Genomic DNA, 16,183 nt, shown 5'->3' on the forward strand with positions numbered 1-16,183 from the left:
GAGAAGTATGAGTGGACAGTGTTCTGTGTTCTCACAGTGAAAGCTCCAGCCTCTCCTCACCTGAGGACCCCACCTGGGAGGCTGACAAAGGAAGACCTGAGGCTCCAGCTGAGCCAGAGGGGAAGTAGCACTGCAGCAGCGGCTCCCTGAACTCACCTGGTGCCCCACCGTTTTCTTGTGCTCTTTGGCCGCCTGGCCTGGTCTGCCTTTGCTGGGCTTTGCAGGAGTGCGGGTAAGGAGCGTGCGCCCTGAAGAGGTGGCTGAGCTTGGACTGATGGCCTTCTCATCATCTTGAAATAATTCTGGTAGCATCTTAAACTGAGTCAAAAACAGTAAAAGGAAATCACACTCTAAACCCAAACTCAATTGGAAATCTTCACAGAAACACTATAATGATTTGCAATCCATAGTGATTCCCTTCCTTAAGTAACCCCTTTCAGAGTCACATTCCAGAAATAATCCGTATCTGTGTTAGGAGCCAAAAATATGAGAGGGAGGTGACATCAATACTACAAAAATATAGATGGAAAAATGCAGTAATTCTACAACCTTATTTGGGGGAAAACAAAATCAAAACTACTCCACTGAGACTTGAAATCTTAATCCACAGGAAATGGCCGCTCTAACCATTTTACTGGTTTTAAACAATAATTATTTTATGAGCAAAATACTAATTGAAAGTCTTATTACATCAGTTCCACCAAATGTTTTATCACCATGCTTCATCTGTCTACCCAGTAACTCAAATGGTGAGTGTACCAACTAAAAAATATCACTGAAAATCTCATCAGGAAGGGTGTCATGAACTAGTTCTACAATTTAATAAGATTTTTAAAATCATGAATTAACAGTACTTTTTAGAAAGTAATGTGGATTATTGGGGGAAAAAAGTACAAGGAAACCCTGCCCGTATCCTGTAAGCTTTGCATGACTGCATAACTCCTGCAATCAATTTTGTGTTCCACCAGGTTAACGAAATGAAAGGCTATTAAAAGATCCGGTAGTTAATAAATGGGTGGATAGTATAAGTTAATGTGGTTAGAAGACATTTTATAGAACAAAAGAGACTTCAAACTAATCGGCAGTAACATTTTGATATATGTACATATATTTACAATAGTGAAACAGTCCACATACATAAAATAAATCCTTCTTATAAGTCAAAGTGTAACTGCAGCAGCCAATTATTTATCTAATAAACTTAGAATATCTCCAGAAGAAAATTTTCTTAAGAGAGTTCTTTCATTTAAAAACAAAATTAATTTCATTTGGTATAATGTATCTATCAATTATAAGGGTAATTTAGGATATAATTCATGATATATATAACAAATTGTTATACATGACATACCAATAATGGTTGCTGGCTGCACAAATGAATGTATCCCTTGCTTTACGGAATACATATAGCTTGGTTAGCTACAAAGCAGGGCAGGGGGTGGGGGTAGGGGTACGTTTTACCATTATCTTGTATCACAAAGGGGAAAAATAAGAGTTCCTAATAGATTTGATTTGAAAACTCAGCACAGAGTTAAGATGTAAGGCTATTCGATAATAGGCCAAGGACTCTAGGATCTATCGACACACTTCCGTCATTTCCAAGTAAATCGCTAGCTCTACATTAGTGCTGCCTACCTAAACTTTGTTTTTCTCTCTTCTGTGTGAAATGGTTAATAGAGCTGGGTTGAAATATCATATTCACCACTAGTGTTACAATTTAACTGAAGTTCTACAATATCTACCAGAAAACTACTCAGGGTTGAGAGTTCAGAACACATACACACATATAGATGCATATATATGTCTTCCTCTTCATACAAGTTATAAATTTAAAATTCTCTACATTGAGTTTTCATTTAAAAAAAAAAAGAGAACATTTCACATTGTCATATTAGAAGCTACTCTACAATTTCTTCTTTAGGCAGTATTCCTGCTTCCTCATGGGCCATTTTTCTCAGACTTCTTTCCTGGTTCTTCCTCAGGCCAGTCTCTAGGAGTTGGAATGCCTTACTCTCTACTACTTTTCACCTACTTGTTCTCCCTAAGCAATCTTATCCAGTCCTATTGCTTTAAATGCCATCTAGTTCTAAAGACTACCAAATTTATATCACTGACTCTGACTTTGCCTTTGACCTGCTGACTTTCATTTACAACTTGTCCACTTGACTATCTAATTGCCATCTCAGGCAAAACATGTCCAAGATAAAACTCTTTTTTTTTTAAATTGAAGCATAGCTGACCCACAATGTCGTGCTAATTTCCACTGAACGGCAAAGCGACTCAGTTATACATTCTTTTTTTCATATTCTTTTCCATTATGGTTTATCAAAGGATACTGAATATAGTTCCCTGTGCTATACAGAGCGAGACCCCGTTGTCTATCCATTCTATGTATAGTAGCTTACAGCTGCTAACCCCAACCTCCCACTCCATCCCTCCCCCAACCCCCTCCCCCTTGGCAGTCATAAGTCTGTTCTCCGCATCCATGAGTCCAAGACAGAACTCTTGATTCCTTCTCTTGAAGCCTGATCTTTTACAAGTCTTCACCTCAGTAAGTGGCACCATTATCCATCCAGCATCTCAGGCCCAAAACATAGAAGTCATCTTCAATTTCTCTCCTTCTCTCACTCTCCATACTCAAACCATCAACAAGACCAGTCAACTCTACCCACAAATCATAAGCCATTTCCACTGCTATAATTTCAGTATCTCAGTCCACTATCTGTCCCCTAGATTACTACCCCCCCTATCCCCAGCCCCCTCACCATATCTCCACACAGTAGCATATCATTCCCCATATGAAAACTGTTCAGGCATTCCACAGGAACAGGAATAAAATCCATACTCTTTACCGCACTTCCCTCCAGAAAGTGGCCCCTGTCTACCCATCCTACACATCCTACTCACCTACCATGCTCCAGTCATACTGGCCTTCTTTATGGACCTCAAACACAACCATCTTATACAGTCTCAGCACTCCTCACTTGCTCTTCCACTGACACAGTTGTCTCCTATTATTCAGGGTACAGCCCAAATGTCACATCCTCAGAGAGGCCTTTCCTGACCACTGTGGCTAGTGGAGCACCTCACCTCTGCCCAAGCTTAGTCACTCTCTAGCTTGGTACCCTGTTTTACTTTCTTTATAGCACTTACCACTTTATGATATGATATCATCTAAATATTTGGTTAAGTGGTTATTACCTAAATCCTCTGCCTATCTCATTTACCTGTTTACCTTGCTAAATTCCCAATTTTCTTAAATCATTCATTGAAAAATTTAGCCATTCCCCACTGACTGAGGAGGCCAACTTCATCTGAAGACAGAAAGGCAGATAAACAGAAAGTCAAATATGTAAGTAGGTAGATATGTCTGGACATTCCATCTTGTTTCTTTGATCTGTCTATGCTTAAGACAGGGCTCTGAATTGCTTCAGACTGAACTTATATGTCTAGGAAAGAGTGTTAAAGAAGACAGAAGAATCCAAGTAACTGCTTCATAAAGATGTGGGAAATCATCTCAGTAACAACAACAACAACATTATTCACTAAGAGCTTTTTATACATGAAGCACTGCTCTAAGAGCTTAATACAATGTATTGAATCTTCATAACAACCTCTGAAAGTAGATACTATCATGATTCTATTTTACAGATGAGAGATTTGAGGCACAAACTCAGTAGATGAACTGTGCTTCCCTTCATCAATTAGCAACATGGAAAGTAGGGGATATAACTCTTTTTAATGGCATTTAGTAGAGTTGCAATTTAGTAGTATTTCATTGAGCTGCAATTTACTTATGTGCTTCTTGTTATTTGATGTAGCAACAGATTTCTTTATGGTGGGAAAACATAAATTAAGACACCTTCTGTTAAGTTTTTTTATACCTTAATTCCTTTTAAAGTGGCTAGAAGCTGCAAAATAAAAGAAAAAAAAAAAAAGACAAAACACATACACACAAACAGAATCCCACACTGCATTACCACAAAAATAATTCTGTTGAAAACACATAACACAAATACTGATTTTCTAAAATTAGTACTTCCAAGGGGACAAATCAACACTAGGTTACACTTGCTTCCTATCAGGTGCAGAAAAATTAAAACATAAAGTTCATACCCTTGGGTTGGGTTTCTGCTGACTGGGAGCACGGTAGGCCTTTAAGCTATGTAAACCTCACACCACCTCCACCCAACTGCAACAGTGCTATATAGACTGGCAGTCACTCCAAATGATTCCTCAGAATGCATAGCTACTTTCTGAAATTAAGGAGCCACGAGCCAGTCAGAAAAGTTAGGTCAGAAAAAAGACACAAAAGATTATGGGTGCCTGGGGAATGAGAACCTGTGAATGTTCTGTGTCAGCTAAATTATTTAGAGTAGTAACACTAGAATTCCAGGGTTTTCATCAGTATTCATAAACTAAAATGATTTATAATCTTTAACTGAATAATAATTAGGGATTGGCACTGTGAGAGAATTTTCTCTTATACATCATTCTTATAAGGTATAAAGTGTTAATATCCAGGGCTTAAGAGGATAAGTGAAAAAATGATTTTTTTCTACAGACACTTAAGACTATAGACTCATTATTTTCTGAGGGTTAAAACTGGAATTTGGTCCTTACATGATCTTTCTATTATCAAAATAATTCAAAGTTTTTATTCCAAAAACAAGAGTCAAAATGTTCATATAGGGGCTTCCCGGGTGGCGCAGTGGTTGAGAGTCCGCCTGCCAATGCAGGGGACACGGGTTCATGCCCCGGTCCGGGAAGATCCCACATGCTGCGGAGCGGCTAGGCCTGTGAGCCATGGCTGCTGGGCCTGTGCATCCGGAGCCTGTGCTCCGCAACTGGGAGGCCCGCGTACCGCAAAAAAGTTCATATAAGATTTCATTGAAGTTAAAAGGATTTTCTTAGAAAAACAAAAAGTGCTGGTCAGAAATCCAGAAGAATTCACATGAATAGTTTTAGTCTTTCACTGAACATCTGAATATTTACTTTGTTAAATGTAAGTAACCAGCTTTCTGGTTTGCTCCCTACAGGATGAAAGTGAGCCATGCTCCCCTCCCCATACTTTCCTGAAGAGAGTCAAAGGGTGGAGGTTGGGATTAACCTCAGAGAGCCATCATAGTTCTTTGCAATCTGGAATATTCTGCTCCCACTAGAAAGCAGTGTTTCTGGTATCTATACCTAAGAAGAATAATTTCAAAGTGCTTTGGACCACGCCTGAAATTGCACTCAATGATCCAGAGGTCAATCTTTATTTGGATGGAATGCTTAAGGCCATGTCTCTAGCGTATCCCTTCAAAATGACACAGCCAAAAACAACAACAACAACAAAACGTTTTCTCTCATGGTCTCTCACAAAGGCACAAGAGAGCCTAGAACTGCTGTGGAGGCAAAAATTTCACATAAAACACCACCGCATAGTGGTTAAGAGTGCAGACTCTGAGCTCAACAGCCTGGGTTTTATCAAAAATTTGGCTTGAAAACTTACTAGCTATGAAGATTCTGTGCCTCAGTTCCCTCATCTGTAAAATGGGAATAATGATAATATCACCTCATCATAGGATTAGGTGGGTTAACACTTGTAAGGCATTTAAAACAGGACCTGACACATGTACTGATAAATAGAAAACTAACAGTAAAGCTGATTTTGTTAGAACAATTATTATTACTGTTAAAAAGCTAATGCTTAAATAAGAAACATTTTAATGAATATATCCTGATTGGAGAAAGCCTATACATGGTTACCTTGCTTGATTTAAGAACTTTAATTTGTTCTTCAAAAACAGTGTCTTTATTCTTTTCCAGAAAGCCTTCACACTGGTATTCCACCTGAAAACACACGGGAAAATCTCCTTAGCTAATCAAACTTTTGAATAGATATGATTGTCATCAACAACAAAAATATTTATTAGGTTCAGGCTATGTGATGGGCTCTCAGTGAAGTGTTATCATTAGTTTTATTCTAAGAAACTAGTACCATTCTTAGTAAGAAGCATGTTAACTCTAGAGTAAAACTCGCCAAATATTGTTTTTCCTAGGGAAGAGTGGCAGTGCTGATTAACTGTGATCTAAGATCATCCCAGTACATGGGTAAGCAGACTCATAAGAAGCTGTTCTCATCTCTCATGCAGGCCAAAGAGAGCTCCTCCAAGGCTGACCCACTGTACTTCCTTCAAACCTCGCTCACCATCCCGCAGGGCTAAGTCTCCTCTGGGAGAGAAGAGATGAAAGCGGGAGAGAGGGTCAGAAGGAACAAATGGCTGTCTGGCAGAAAGATGAAGTGGCGACGATGGATGTAGATGGAGGCTGGGTAAACACTGTATGATCCGGTAAGTAGAACTACATGAGAATGGACTCTCCCTGCTTCTAGAAGACTTCAGCCAACTACCACTCAGGGTCCCCAGCCTGTACCACAAAGCCATTAGGCAGCCCTGAAGCCATTCCAAGGTCTCCAGCTAGGAGCAGGACAGACTCGGAAAACCCTCCTAAAGGGTTCCTAAAGGAGACCATGGGGAGCTTACCAGAAGGCTACCCCACAACCTCCTGGAAATATAAACTAGTGTCATAGCTCCAGATTTTCTGAGTAGACTACAGAACCTGTGAAGCAGCAAGTCTGCATGCCTCATTAGTAGGGACCCACTGAATCAATCACAGAGGGTGACACATGTCCACAGTTTCTATTCTGAAACCGTTGGGTTTCAGAACCCAGAATCTTTTAGCAGAATCTGAGGCAGCAATCTGTAATCAAACATATTAACATTTCTACATTGAAATATATAAATATCCAGCCTAACTGGGATAAATAAAGACTATAAATAACCTCATGTTAGTTCAGGTCAAAAATCAGGCTTAGCCACTAAATGAATTATGAAAAGACATGGATTTCAGAGTTTCTTGGATTTCAGAATTATATAGATAGAGGACTGTAAACATGTATTTATTTCTTAATATAATTCCATTTAGGTTAAAGAAAGAAAAAAACCAATAAGCCAACACTTAAGCTTTCTTTTCCTAAACGGAGCTAAAGAATGCAAGCTCAGCAAAGAAAAAAATGCTATCTATTGACTATTGATTTTTTTTCCTCTTTGAACTTAAGTATTCAAAAAGAAAAGAGATAATAAAACTTCCTTACTTTGTCAGCAAAATGCTGGATGATGAAAGCTTTGTTTGATAGACGGGGCTTCTCAAAGAGTGCACATTTGTTCAAATGTGTGTTGTACAATTTTTGGGCCCAAGTGTCATCTGTGCCTTTAGGCATCTACATTCAGGGGGAAAAAAAAGAAAGAAAACAAGGTGAATATTGTTATGAGACGCTTCTGATGCATCAACCAAGAGACCATGTTTTGACTTTCCTAACAACTTTTACATCCAGTTTAGGAACTCATTCCTTCCACATTTCTCTCTTAGAGGCCCCAAACCAATGACTAACGAAGAGCAATGACTGAGACCTTCAGCAACTCAACCTGCCTATACCAGAGGTCATCAAATAAATATTCGATATGCCTTTAAAGCAACAAAAGCCTCACAGATGAAAGATTAAATATCATGACTATCATGTATTTTGTTTGTTTGTTTGTTTGTTGTTTTTCTTTTTGTGGTACGCGGGCCTCTCACTGCTGCGGCCTCTCCCGTCGTGGAGCACAGGCTCTGGACGCGCAGGCCCAGCGGCCATGGCCCATGGGCCCAGCTGCTCTGCGGCACACGGGATCTCCCCGGACCGGGGCACGAACCCGCGTCCGCTGCATCGGCAGGCGGACTCCCAACCACTGCGCCACCAGGGAAGCCTGACTATCATGTATTTTTAAAAATTTGTTAAATAAAAATAACATTTGCACACAGTGGGCCATTTATATAATTCAGAAAGGTATAAAATAGAGAATAGTCTTCTCTCACCATTTCCACCAGTCTCTTTATCTTTCTGTCTTTAAAGGCATGGACACAAATAGGATTATTCTATAAACTCCTTGCATTTTTTTTTTCTTCTTAACAATAGCATTCTTGTATTTATGGCCACTAGGTTGTTACTGATTTTTTGTTATTATGAAAACTGCCACAACAGCTCCTTTTACACAAAAACCTTGAATACTTTTGTAAGTATATTCATAGGGTAAATTCTCAGCAGTTCCACGGCTGGGTCAAAAGGTAGGTGTATTTAAAGTCTTCACAAATATTGCCAAATTTCCTCAAAAATATGTTGTACTAACTCATGCCCTTCATCAAGAGTATATATGCAATAAATGTCAATCTGGGGGACTTCCCTGGGGGTTCAGTGGTTGAGACTTTGCCTTCCAATGTAGGGGGTGCAGGTTCGATCCCTGGCTGGGGAGCTAAGATCCCACATGCCTTGTGGCCAAAAAAATCAAAACATAAAACAGAAGCAATACTGTAACAAATTCAATAAAGACTTTAAAAATGGTCCACATCAAAAAAATCGTTAAGGGGCTTCCCTGGTGGCACAGTGGTTGAGAGTCCGCCTGCCGATGCAGGGGACACGGGTTCATGTCCCGGTCCGGGAGTATCCCACATGCCGCGGAGCGGCTGGGCCCATGAGCCATGGCCGCTGAGCCTGCGCGTCCGGAGCCTGTGCTCCGCAACGGGAGAGGCCACAACAATGAGAGGCCCACGTACCGCAAAACAAACAAACAAACAAAAAACAACGTTAAAAAAATATCAATTTGGTATTATCAAATTTAAACTCATTTGATAGGTAAAAAGCAGTATCCCATTTTTGTTTTGATTTACATTTTATTTAATTTCAAGCAAGGCTGAGCACCTTTACATGCATTCTTTTTGTTTACTGAAGTATAGTTGACGTATAATATTAGTTTCAGTACAATATAGTGATTCAATATTTTTATAGATTATACTCCATGTGAAGTTATTATAAAATATTGGCTATATTCCCTGTGCTGTACATAACATCCTTGTATCTCTTGTTTATCTTATAGCTAGTAGTTTGTTCCTCTTAATCCCGCCTTCACCTATCTTGCCCTTCCCCCTAACCATCTTCGCAATGGTAATCACTAGTTTGTTCTCTAGTATCTGTGAGGCTCTTTTTGTTTTGTTACATTCACTTGTTTGTTTTATTTTTTAGATTCTACATATACATGAAAAGATACAGTATTTGTCTTTGCATTCTTAATGTTGCAGGAAATCTGGATGCTTAGGAGGATCAACCTACATTAAGTGGTAATTTATGGCATATAAATTAAAGAGCAACTAAGAGAAAGGATAGGTTATTTGTCTAGGATAACTCAGCAGTAAAGCTAGGGATCTGATATATTTTCCACATGCTGCATCTTCAAATATTAAAGCTAAAACTCCCTCTCCACCATATATATCAGTACTAAAGAACAACTAGTCAATTTTAAAATTATGGATATTTAGAACTGTTATTCAAAATGCCTTTTGTACAATTTCTTGCATTTCTTTAACTATATCATACCACTGAACAGAAAGTACCAAATATAAGCATATCAATAACAAAAGTGGCTAAAATTGTTAGTAGTTGTATCTAATGCCAATGAGAAGGGAGATTCTCCTAGTTTCAAATGTATTTTGAACTCTTTGGGTCTAGTGACCCTTCAGAATGCAAGTTAGGGTGACCTCCACTTGTTGCCACCCATGGCACCTCATGGTATACTACTGAATCTGTGCTTAAACCCATTTACCATTTGACCTTGATGTATCAATTTTCATATACTAAGTACATCAGAAAATCATACTTACCTTGCATTCCTCATCCAGCAAATCTAGAATGCCCAGTTTAGATTCTATAAGATTAATGCAAGGTTGATTATCATAAAAATCTATGAGTGTCCATGGAATTTGTTCTTTCATATATTCCTCTTGTTCTAATTTGAAGACATGCTGAAATGAAAAAAAAACTGGCATTACTGGATCATTGTCATAAATAATGTTAGTCAAGAAACATTTATAAAAGGACACCAACATAATTTGAGATAGTCAATGGTTTCTAGCAACAATCTTGGAGAAGCATGATTTACATGCAGAGAACAAAATAAGAAAGCAAATATAAACCACAGACAGTAAAGCCTCAGCAATATAGGATTTTCGGCAAACAAGAAAATCTAAGTATGTGAATACTTAAATAGCTGATAAATATGGCAGTCTTTTTGATTTTTTGATATATATCCCAAACTGCACTATATACTTTTTGGTCCCTTAAATTATTGCACAGTGTTGCTGACCACATGGGCACAGAAATACCTTAGCTGGCCTTGAACAACTATGCAGAGAGGATGCCCTCCAGACTACTGAAACATTCTGGGTCATGCTTACAGCATAACAAAGTAATTCTCTTAAGGGACTGCGGTGTTGAAGTTCATGTGTCTCAGAATTAGATTAACAGTTGGCTGTCTTTTGTGTCTGCCTAGATTATCCTCCACCGTCAGGGAATCTACGGCTCACTTTTCTGGCTTCTACATCCAAATCTGCAAGCAGCTGCAACCACTATGACTCCATTGCTATTTCTGCTAAATGCTTCTCATCTCCATTGAGAAGCAATGGCCGAAGCATTTAGCAGAAATATGTATTGACTGCCTATCCTATGCCAGTCACTGCATACCATTAGCCAAAGAGACATGGGCTCTACCCTCATGGACTTTGAAGACTAGTGGGAGAAACAGAAATCAAGTAATCACAAGAAATATAATTACAAACTGTAATAATGTTCCAGAGGAAAATAATGGCGAGCTATGAGAGCAGGAGTCCTTATCCAGTTTGGATACAGGGTGGCGAGGGAAGGCTTCCTTGAGGAAGGGCTGTGTGATCTGAGTTCTTCAGTGAAAGGTAGTTAAGTCGGTCCAGGAGGGAAGGGCAATCCAACCACTGCTGCAGCTCCTGCTTCAAGCTGCACAGCCAATGAAGCCAACCCATAAATTCTAGTCTCTACAGATGCTAATGACCTCTACTCATTTGTTCTTGGAGGGTTCTGCTTTCTTTCTTGTCTCCTTTGTCACCTTGGTTCATCTCACACATCTTGCAACTTTTCTGGAAAGATAAGCCCTCTGTGGCTATTACCAGACAACATATATTTCCTAGAACCCAAAACCCCATGAAACTTAGGGGTTACCAAGATTTCTGATGCTTTACTCTCCTCACGCATCTGGAACTTTTCCACTTTATTCTACACTTATTATGATGCTGCTCTTGGCTCATTTAGAGCACTTGTAGTCTAACGAGCTGCAGAAGCTTTAGTTAAAAACAACAACAACAACCAAACCTGTCATCCATATGAAAATTTATGTCATGTTAATTAGAAAGCAAATTTCTTCTGTTCTTTTGATTAATGAGAAGGCAAATAGGGCACCATGTGTCAGCAAGATGCCCTGTCTGATGGTACCAATAATTTCCAAAACAATGAGCCCTCTTTTTTAAAATTCATTAATTTACATGCAGTGCAGTTCACACACTGACAACAAAAACACTGCTCGAAACTTTAGAGCCTGTTTCTCATACAAGTCTCTATGTTTAGTTTGGCAAAATCCATGGGGCCTCAAAAATTTTCGATTCTCAATTGCCAAAATGACAGGTGGGCATGAGGTTCAATATGGCAAGAGATCCTTGGTGAATAAACCAAGCACTAAACCTGCTAATCGCCATGTTTCTCCTGCCCACTGCCCTACCCACAGCCCCTGCTGAGCCCTAAGCACCAAATTCTTTACTGTGAGACCCCATGCTCCTAGTCACAGCTAGTCAAGTGCCAGAGATCTCTGATGAACGAATGAACTGGGTTAATCAAATTCTGTTTCTAGGGTATAAGAACTAGGAAACAGGCAATTAACAGTGGAAGCTGATGCTGAACGAAGTCAAGATGAATGAGAGCTAAACAAGTTAAGAGGATGGGAGCATTCCAACCACTGCTTGGTTCATAGGAAGTGTGAGGTGAGTGAGGAAGTAGAAACCTTGACAAAATATATACAGAACAGAAGAAAAATATATGCCATCTGATAAGAGGGAGTGGAGCAGTTGTGCAGAGAGAGGCTAAGATGCAGTGTGTGTGTGTGTGTGTGTGTGTGTGTGTGTGTGTGTGTGTGTGTGAGAGAGAGAGAGAGAGAGAGAGAGAGAGAGAGAGAGAGAGAGGAGAAACAGATGGATAGAGACAGAAAGAGGGAAGTAGAAAGGAGTCAGAAACACACACGCAGAGATATGAAGTCCTTGAGAAATAAACAAATTAGCCAGTCCTTAATAAGGCTGGCACTGGTTCCTTATACTTCTAGTCACCTTGTGCCAAAATATACTGGGAAAGAACAGAAGGCTGTGCCATTGATCAAAATATTAAGAAACTCAGGAAAACCTTGAGAAAAAATAAAGCTCAATTTAGTCTCTGATAGGTTTTTATTAATGTTCCTTATGCAGAGATGCAAAATACACCAGTCATATTCTTGTAGAAACAGTCATAAGCCTAAGATTTTAAGATCACCTCTACATTATTTCACTGTACTAAGTACCTTAATTTGCTAAATAAAGGTAGTCCAAATTTTTATCAAAGTGCATGCAATATTTTTTGAAAATGAAAGAGTTTAAAGGTTTTATGATGACAAGCAACAATCCTTTGTCCTATCCCTCCCCAACCCCAGTCTCATTCCCTGGAAGTGACCATTTTTAACTCCCTCAGCTATTTCTTCTGATATTTACCTCTAAAGAATATGCTTACCAGCTATTTTTTATTTATTCATTTGAAACATTATCTATTGATTTATTGATATATATGTAGAAAAGAGAATATGTCCTGGCTTTCTTGTTCTGACCTCTTGCTAATACAGCAAGTAAGAGTTAAGACAGTCATAACTCCACATATAGTTAGCCGCAGGAACTGAAGGACATCCCTGGGATCAAAGTTTTACACCCCCTATATTACTACTTAACACACTTTCGGCTTCCCTCTCTCAATTTATTTGGACCAAGTTTTCACTATTCTCAGACAGCAATCCAAGGATGACCTTGAATCCAATCTGGACCATAAACATCTTTCCAAGGTTGCAGCATTTACTAATCCTAAATTCCTCAGCAGTTTAGCTGTTTTAGATAATAATTGTAATTCACAACTTCATTTCTGGAACCAAACTTTAAACACATACTGGGAATTCAAGAGAATAATTTTTGGTAGAATATTATTCAAGCAAGAAAATTCTTACCATATTGAATTGTTGCTGTAGTTTTTCATTTGCATAATTTATGCAGAACTGTTCAAAACTATTTATCTCAAATGTTTCAAATCTGTAAAACCAAAAGTAATATGGGAAGAGGAGAAAAAGGAAGAAATAACTTTTAAAAAAATTCAAAATGTGCAAATCAGAAAGAAAGAAATAGGAAATTCCTCAACATTGTGAAAATTTCTTTCCACATCAGTGAAGATAAATAAGGGTTTGTAACTCAGTAACATGAAATATGTACCCAGCAGATAAGCATCAGCCAGGTGGCAGAGAGATTTTTTAAAGGCTGCAGCCTACGGACGTGTCTAACAGTATATGCTTTGGACGGCATATTCATCCTCAAGTAGGGAACGATCAGAATTACGATAAAGCCATTGCTCTTGTCAGGTCACAGATGCACAGTGTCTATATACACATAGAAAGGAACGGGGAATAGAAATTTCATACACTCTTTTGAAAAGCTGAATGAAAAAGGCATTGTAAAGTGCAAATGTACAGGAAGGGTTTTAACATTAAAGAAAGGTACCCAGAGAAGGCAAACTAGCAAATGAAATTAGACTTTTAAAAATTCTCTTCTAATTTTCCCTTCTCCTCACCAGTAAGATACATAATCAAATACCCACTTAGAGTTACTAGATAGTCTCTAGAAAGAAATGCTCAGACCACTAAGCCAAATACACTTACCCATAAATGTCCAGCACGCCGATAAAAGAGTGCTGTTTGACAGCAGAATGGAGAACCTGATTGACATGATCTACAATCCAGTTAAAGAGCTTGGCATAGATGTGCTTGGCCAGTGCATCGCGGGCATTCGTGGCCTGCAGCTTGGAGATGGGCTTGATGTATGTCTCTGAGGCAGTAGCCAGCTTCCGATGGCAGAGCCAGTGACACATCTCCTCGAAGTCCACAGCCATGAGGTCACAGAAGATGCTGAGAGGTTCATGCTTGGGCTGCCAAAAGAGAATGGGTTATTTCCTAGGACCAGATCAATTAAGCAAAAATTTACTAAAAAATACTAACAAAGAGGTAACAATTAAAACCCAGCAATTTCTTTGTTATAACAAACACCAAGATCACCTGAAGCTGATCAATGATAATCACAATCATCCACCAAACCAGCATCTAGGCAGCATTTTGTAATCTCTTCTAGGGCTCATTTTTAAAATTACCTCTTCCTTTGTTTCCTGAGAGTACTTGTTTGGATCTCTCTTCAGGCACCTTCATTCAGTCAGTCAGTCAGAAAATGAGTCAGCTTGTCTACAAATGTTTACTGAGCGTCTATTACATGCCAGCAAACAAAAACAGACATGTACCCTGTCCTCCTAGAACTTAGAGTCACTAGGGGAAATAGGGGTTAACTAAATGATTGCTCCCTAAAATTAAAATTACTACAAAGGAGGACACTATACTAAGATGCCATGTGAAAGGAGAATGCCCTATTGAGGGAGGCAGGAGACAGGGCCTTGAGAAATGGAGTTGAGATCTGAAGGATGAGAAGCTGTTAACTGGGTGAAAGCGTCTTCCAAGCTGAGGGGACATCTGGTATAGAAGTCCTGTGGTGGCAGGGAAACCAGAGATGTGAGGGATTGAAGCTGAGAGAGAAAATATATGAGATGCAGCCAGAGGCTATACTATGGCCAGTCTTTCCGCTAAGAGCAATGGGGGCCCATGGAGGGTGGGGTACTGAAGGGTTATAAACAGTTAACCTGATGGTTATTTGTGTGACTTCTTAGACTAGAATCTCTAATCTAAGTATCCCCTGTATCACCTACAGGGATCCCTGTATCCCCTACAGCTGTCTTCCATATGCTTTGCATGAGTAGGCATTCAATAAATACTTGTTTAATTTAACCCATGTTAGTGCATTATATTTTTCAACATCTTCACTCACACGTTTCAACTGCATCTGATAACACTCCTGGGGAATAGGTAGGGTGAACACTCTTATCTCTAATTTACAAATGAGGAAATAAGATCCAAGAGAAGAGTTTGTTGAAAATCACACAACCAGGGACTTCCCTGGTGGTCCACTGGCTAAGACTCCAGGCTCCCAATGCAGGAGCCTCAGGTTTGATCCCTAGTCAGGGAACTAGACCCCACATGTGGCAACTAAGAGTTCGCATGCCGCAAGTACAGATCCCGCATGCCACAACTAAGACCCAGCACAGCCAAATAAATAAATAAATATTAAAAAAAAAAAAAATCACACAACGAGTTTATATCAGAATTGCCATTAGAACCTGGGTCTCCTGACAGCCTCATCCCCTGACCCTTTCCACTGAAGTAGTCCCTTCCTTCTTTTATCTCCCCTCCTCCCAAGTAATCACTTCAGATACAAATCAGCACCATTGCCAACAACATGGATCAACTCCCTTAAATAAGCAGCTTATTTCATTCATTTATATACATGAATGGTGTGACACCATTTACAAGTGGATCAGCACTCTCTAAACATTCTATTTGAATGGCGTTACCACATTGTTCTATTAGACCAACGTTGTTAACTGTTTTGTTCAAATTTTCTACAACTTAACTAATTTTTGGACTTCTTTACCTACCAATAATTTAGAGAGGTCAGTAATATCCCACTATGATGGATTTGTCTTTTTTTTTTTAACATCTTTATTAGAGTATAATTGCTTTACAATGGTGTGTCAGTTTCTGCTTTATAACAGAGCGAATCAGTTATACATATACATATGTCCCCAAATCTCCTCCCTCTTGTGTCTCCCTCCCTCCCACCCTCCCTATCCCACCCCTCTAGGTGGTCACAAAGCACCGAGCTGATCTCTCTGTGCTATGCGGGAATGTGGCATATATACACAATGGAATATTACTCAGCCATAAAAAGGAATGAAACTGAGTTATTTCTAGTGAGGTGGATGGACCTAGAGACTGTCATACAGAGTGAAGTAAGTCAGAAAGAGAAAAACAAATACCGTATGCTAAAACATATATATGGAATCTAAAAAAAAAAAGAAAAGAAAGAAAATGGTCAG

General features: G+C 39.2%; 1 protein-coding gene across 1 annotated transcript in view; it reads right to left on the bottom strand.

The window, feature by feature from the left end:
* MYO5A (myosin VA) overlaps positions 1-16,183 on the bottom strand; it is a 121,552-nt gene that overhangs the window by 69,469 nt on the left and 35,900 nt on the right. The window contains exons 9-14 of the mRNA XM_007461912.1: positions 13,869-14,134; positions 13,167-13,248; positions 9,736-9,876; positions 7,139-7,264; positions 5,752-5,835; positions 157-318 (exon numbers count right to left, since the gene is read on the bottom strand). Coding sequence (XP_007461974.1) covers positions 157-318; positions 5,752-5,835; positions 7,139-7,264; positions 9,736-9,876; positions 13,167-13,248; positions 13,869-14,134 — 861 coding nt within the window. The remainder of the gene's footprint in view (positions 1-156; positions 319-5,751; positions 5,836-7,138; positions 7,265-9,735; positions 9,877-13,166; positions 13,249-13,868; positions 14,135-16,183) is intronic.

This window comes from Lipotes vexillifer, unplaced genomic scaffold, assembly GCF_000442215.2.
Source record: "Lipotes vexillifer unplaced genomic scaffold, Lipotes_vexillifer_v1.1 scaffold283, whole genome shotgun sequence".
Taxonomy (NCBI): domain Eukaryota; kingdom Metazoa; phylum Chordata; class Mammalia; order Artiodactyla; family Lipotidae; genus Lipotes; species Lipotes vexillifer.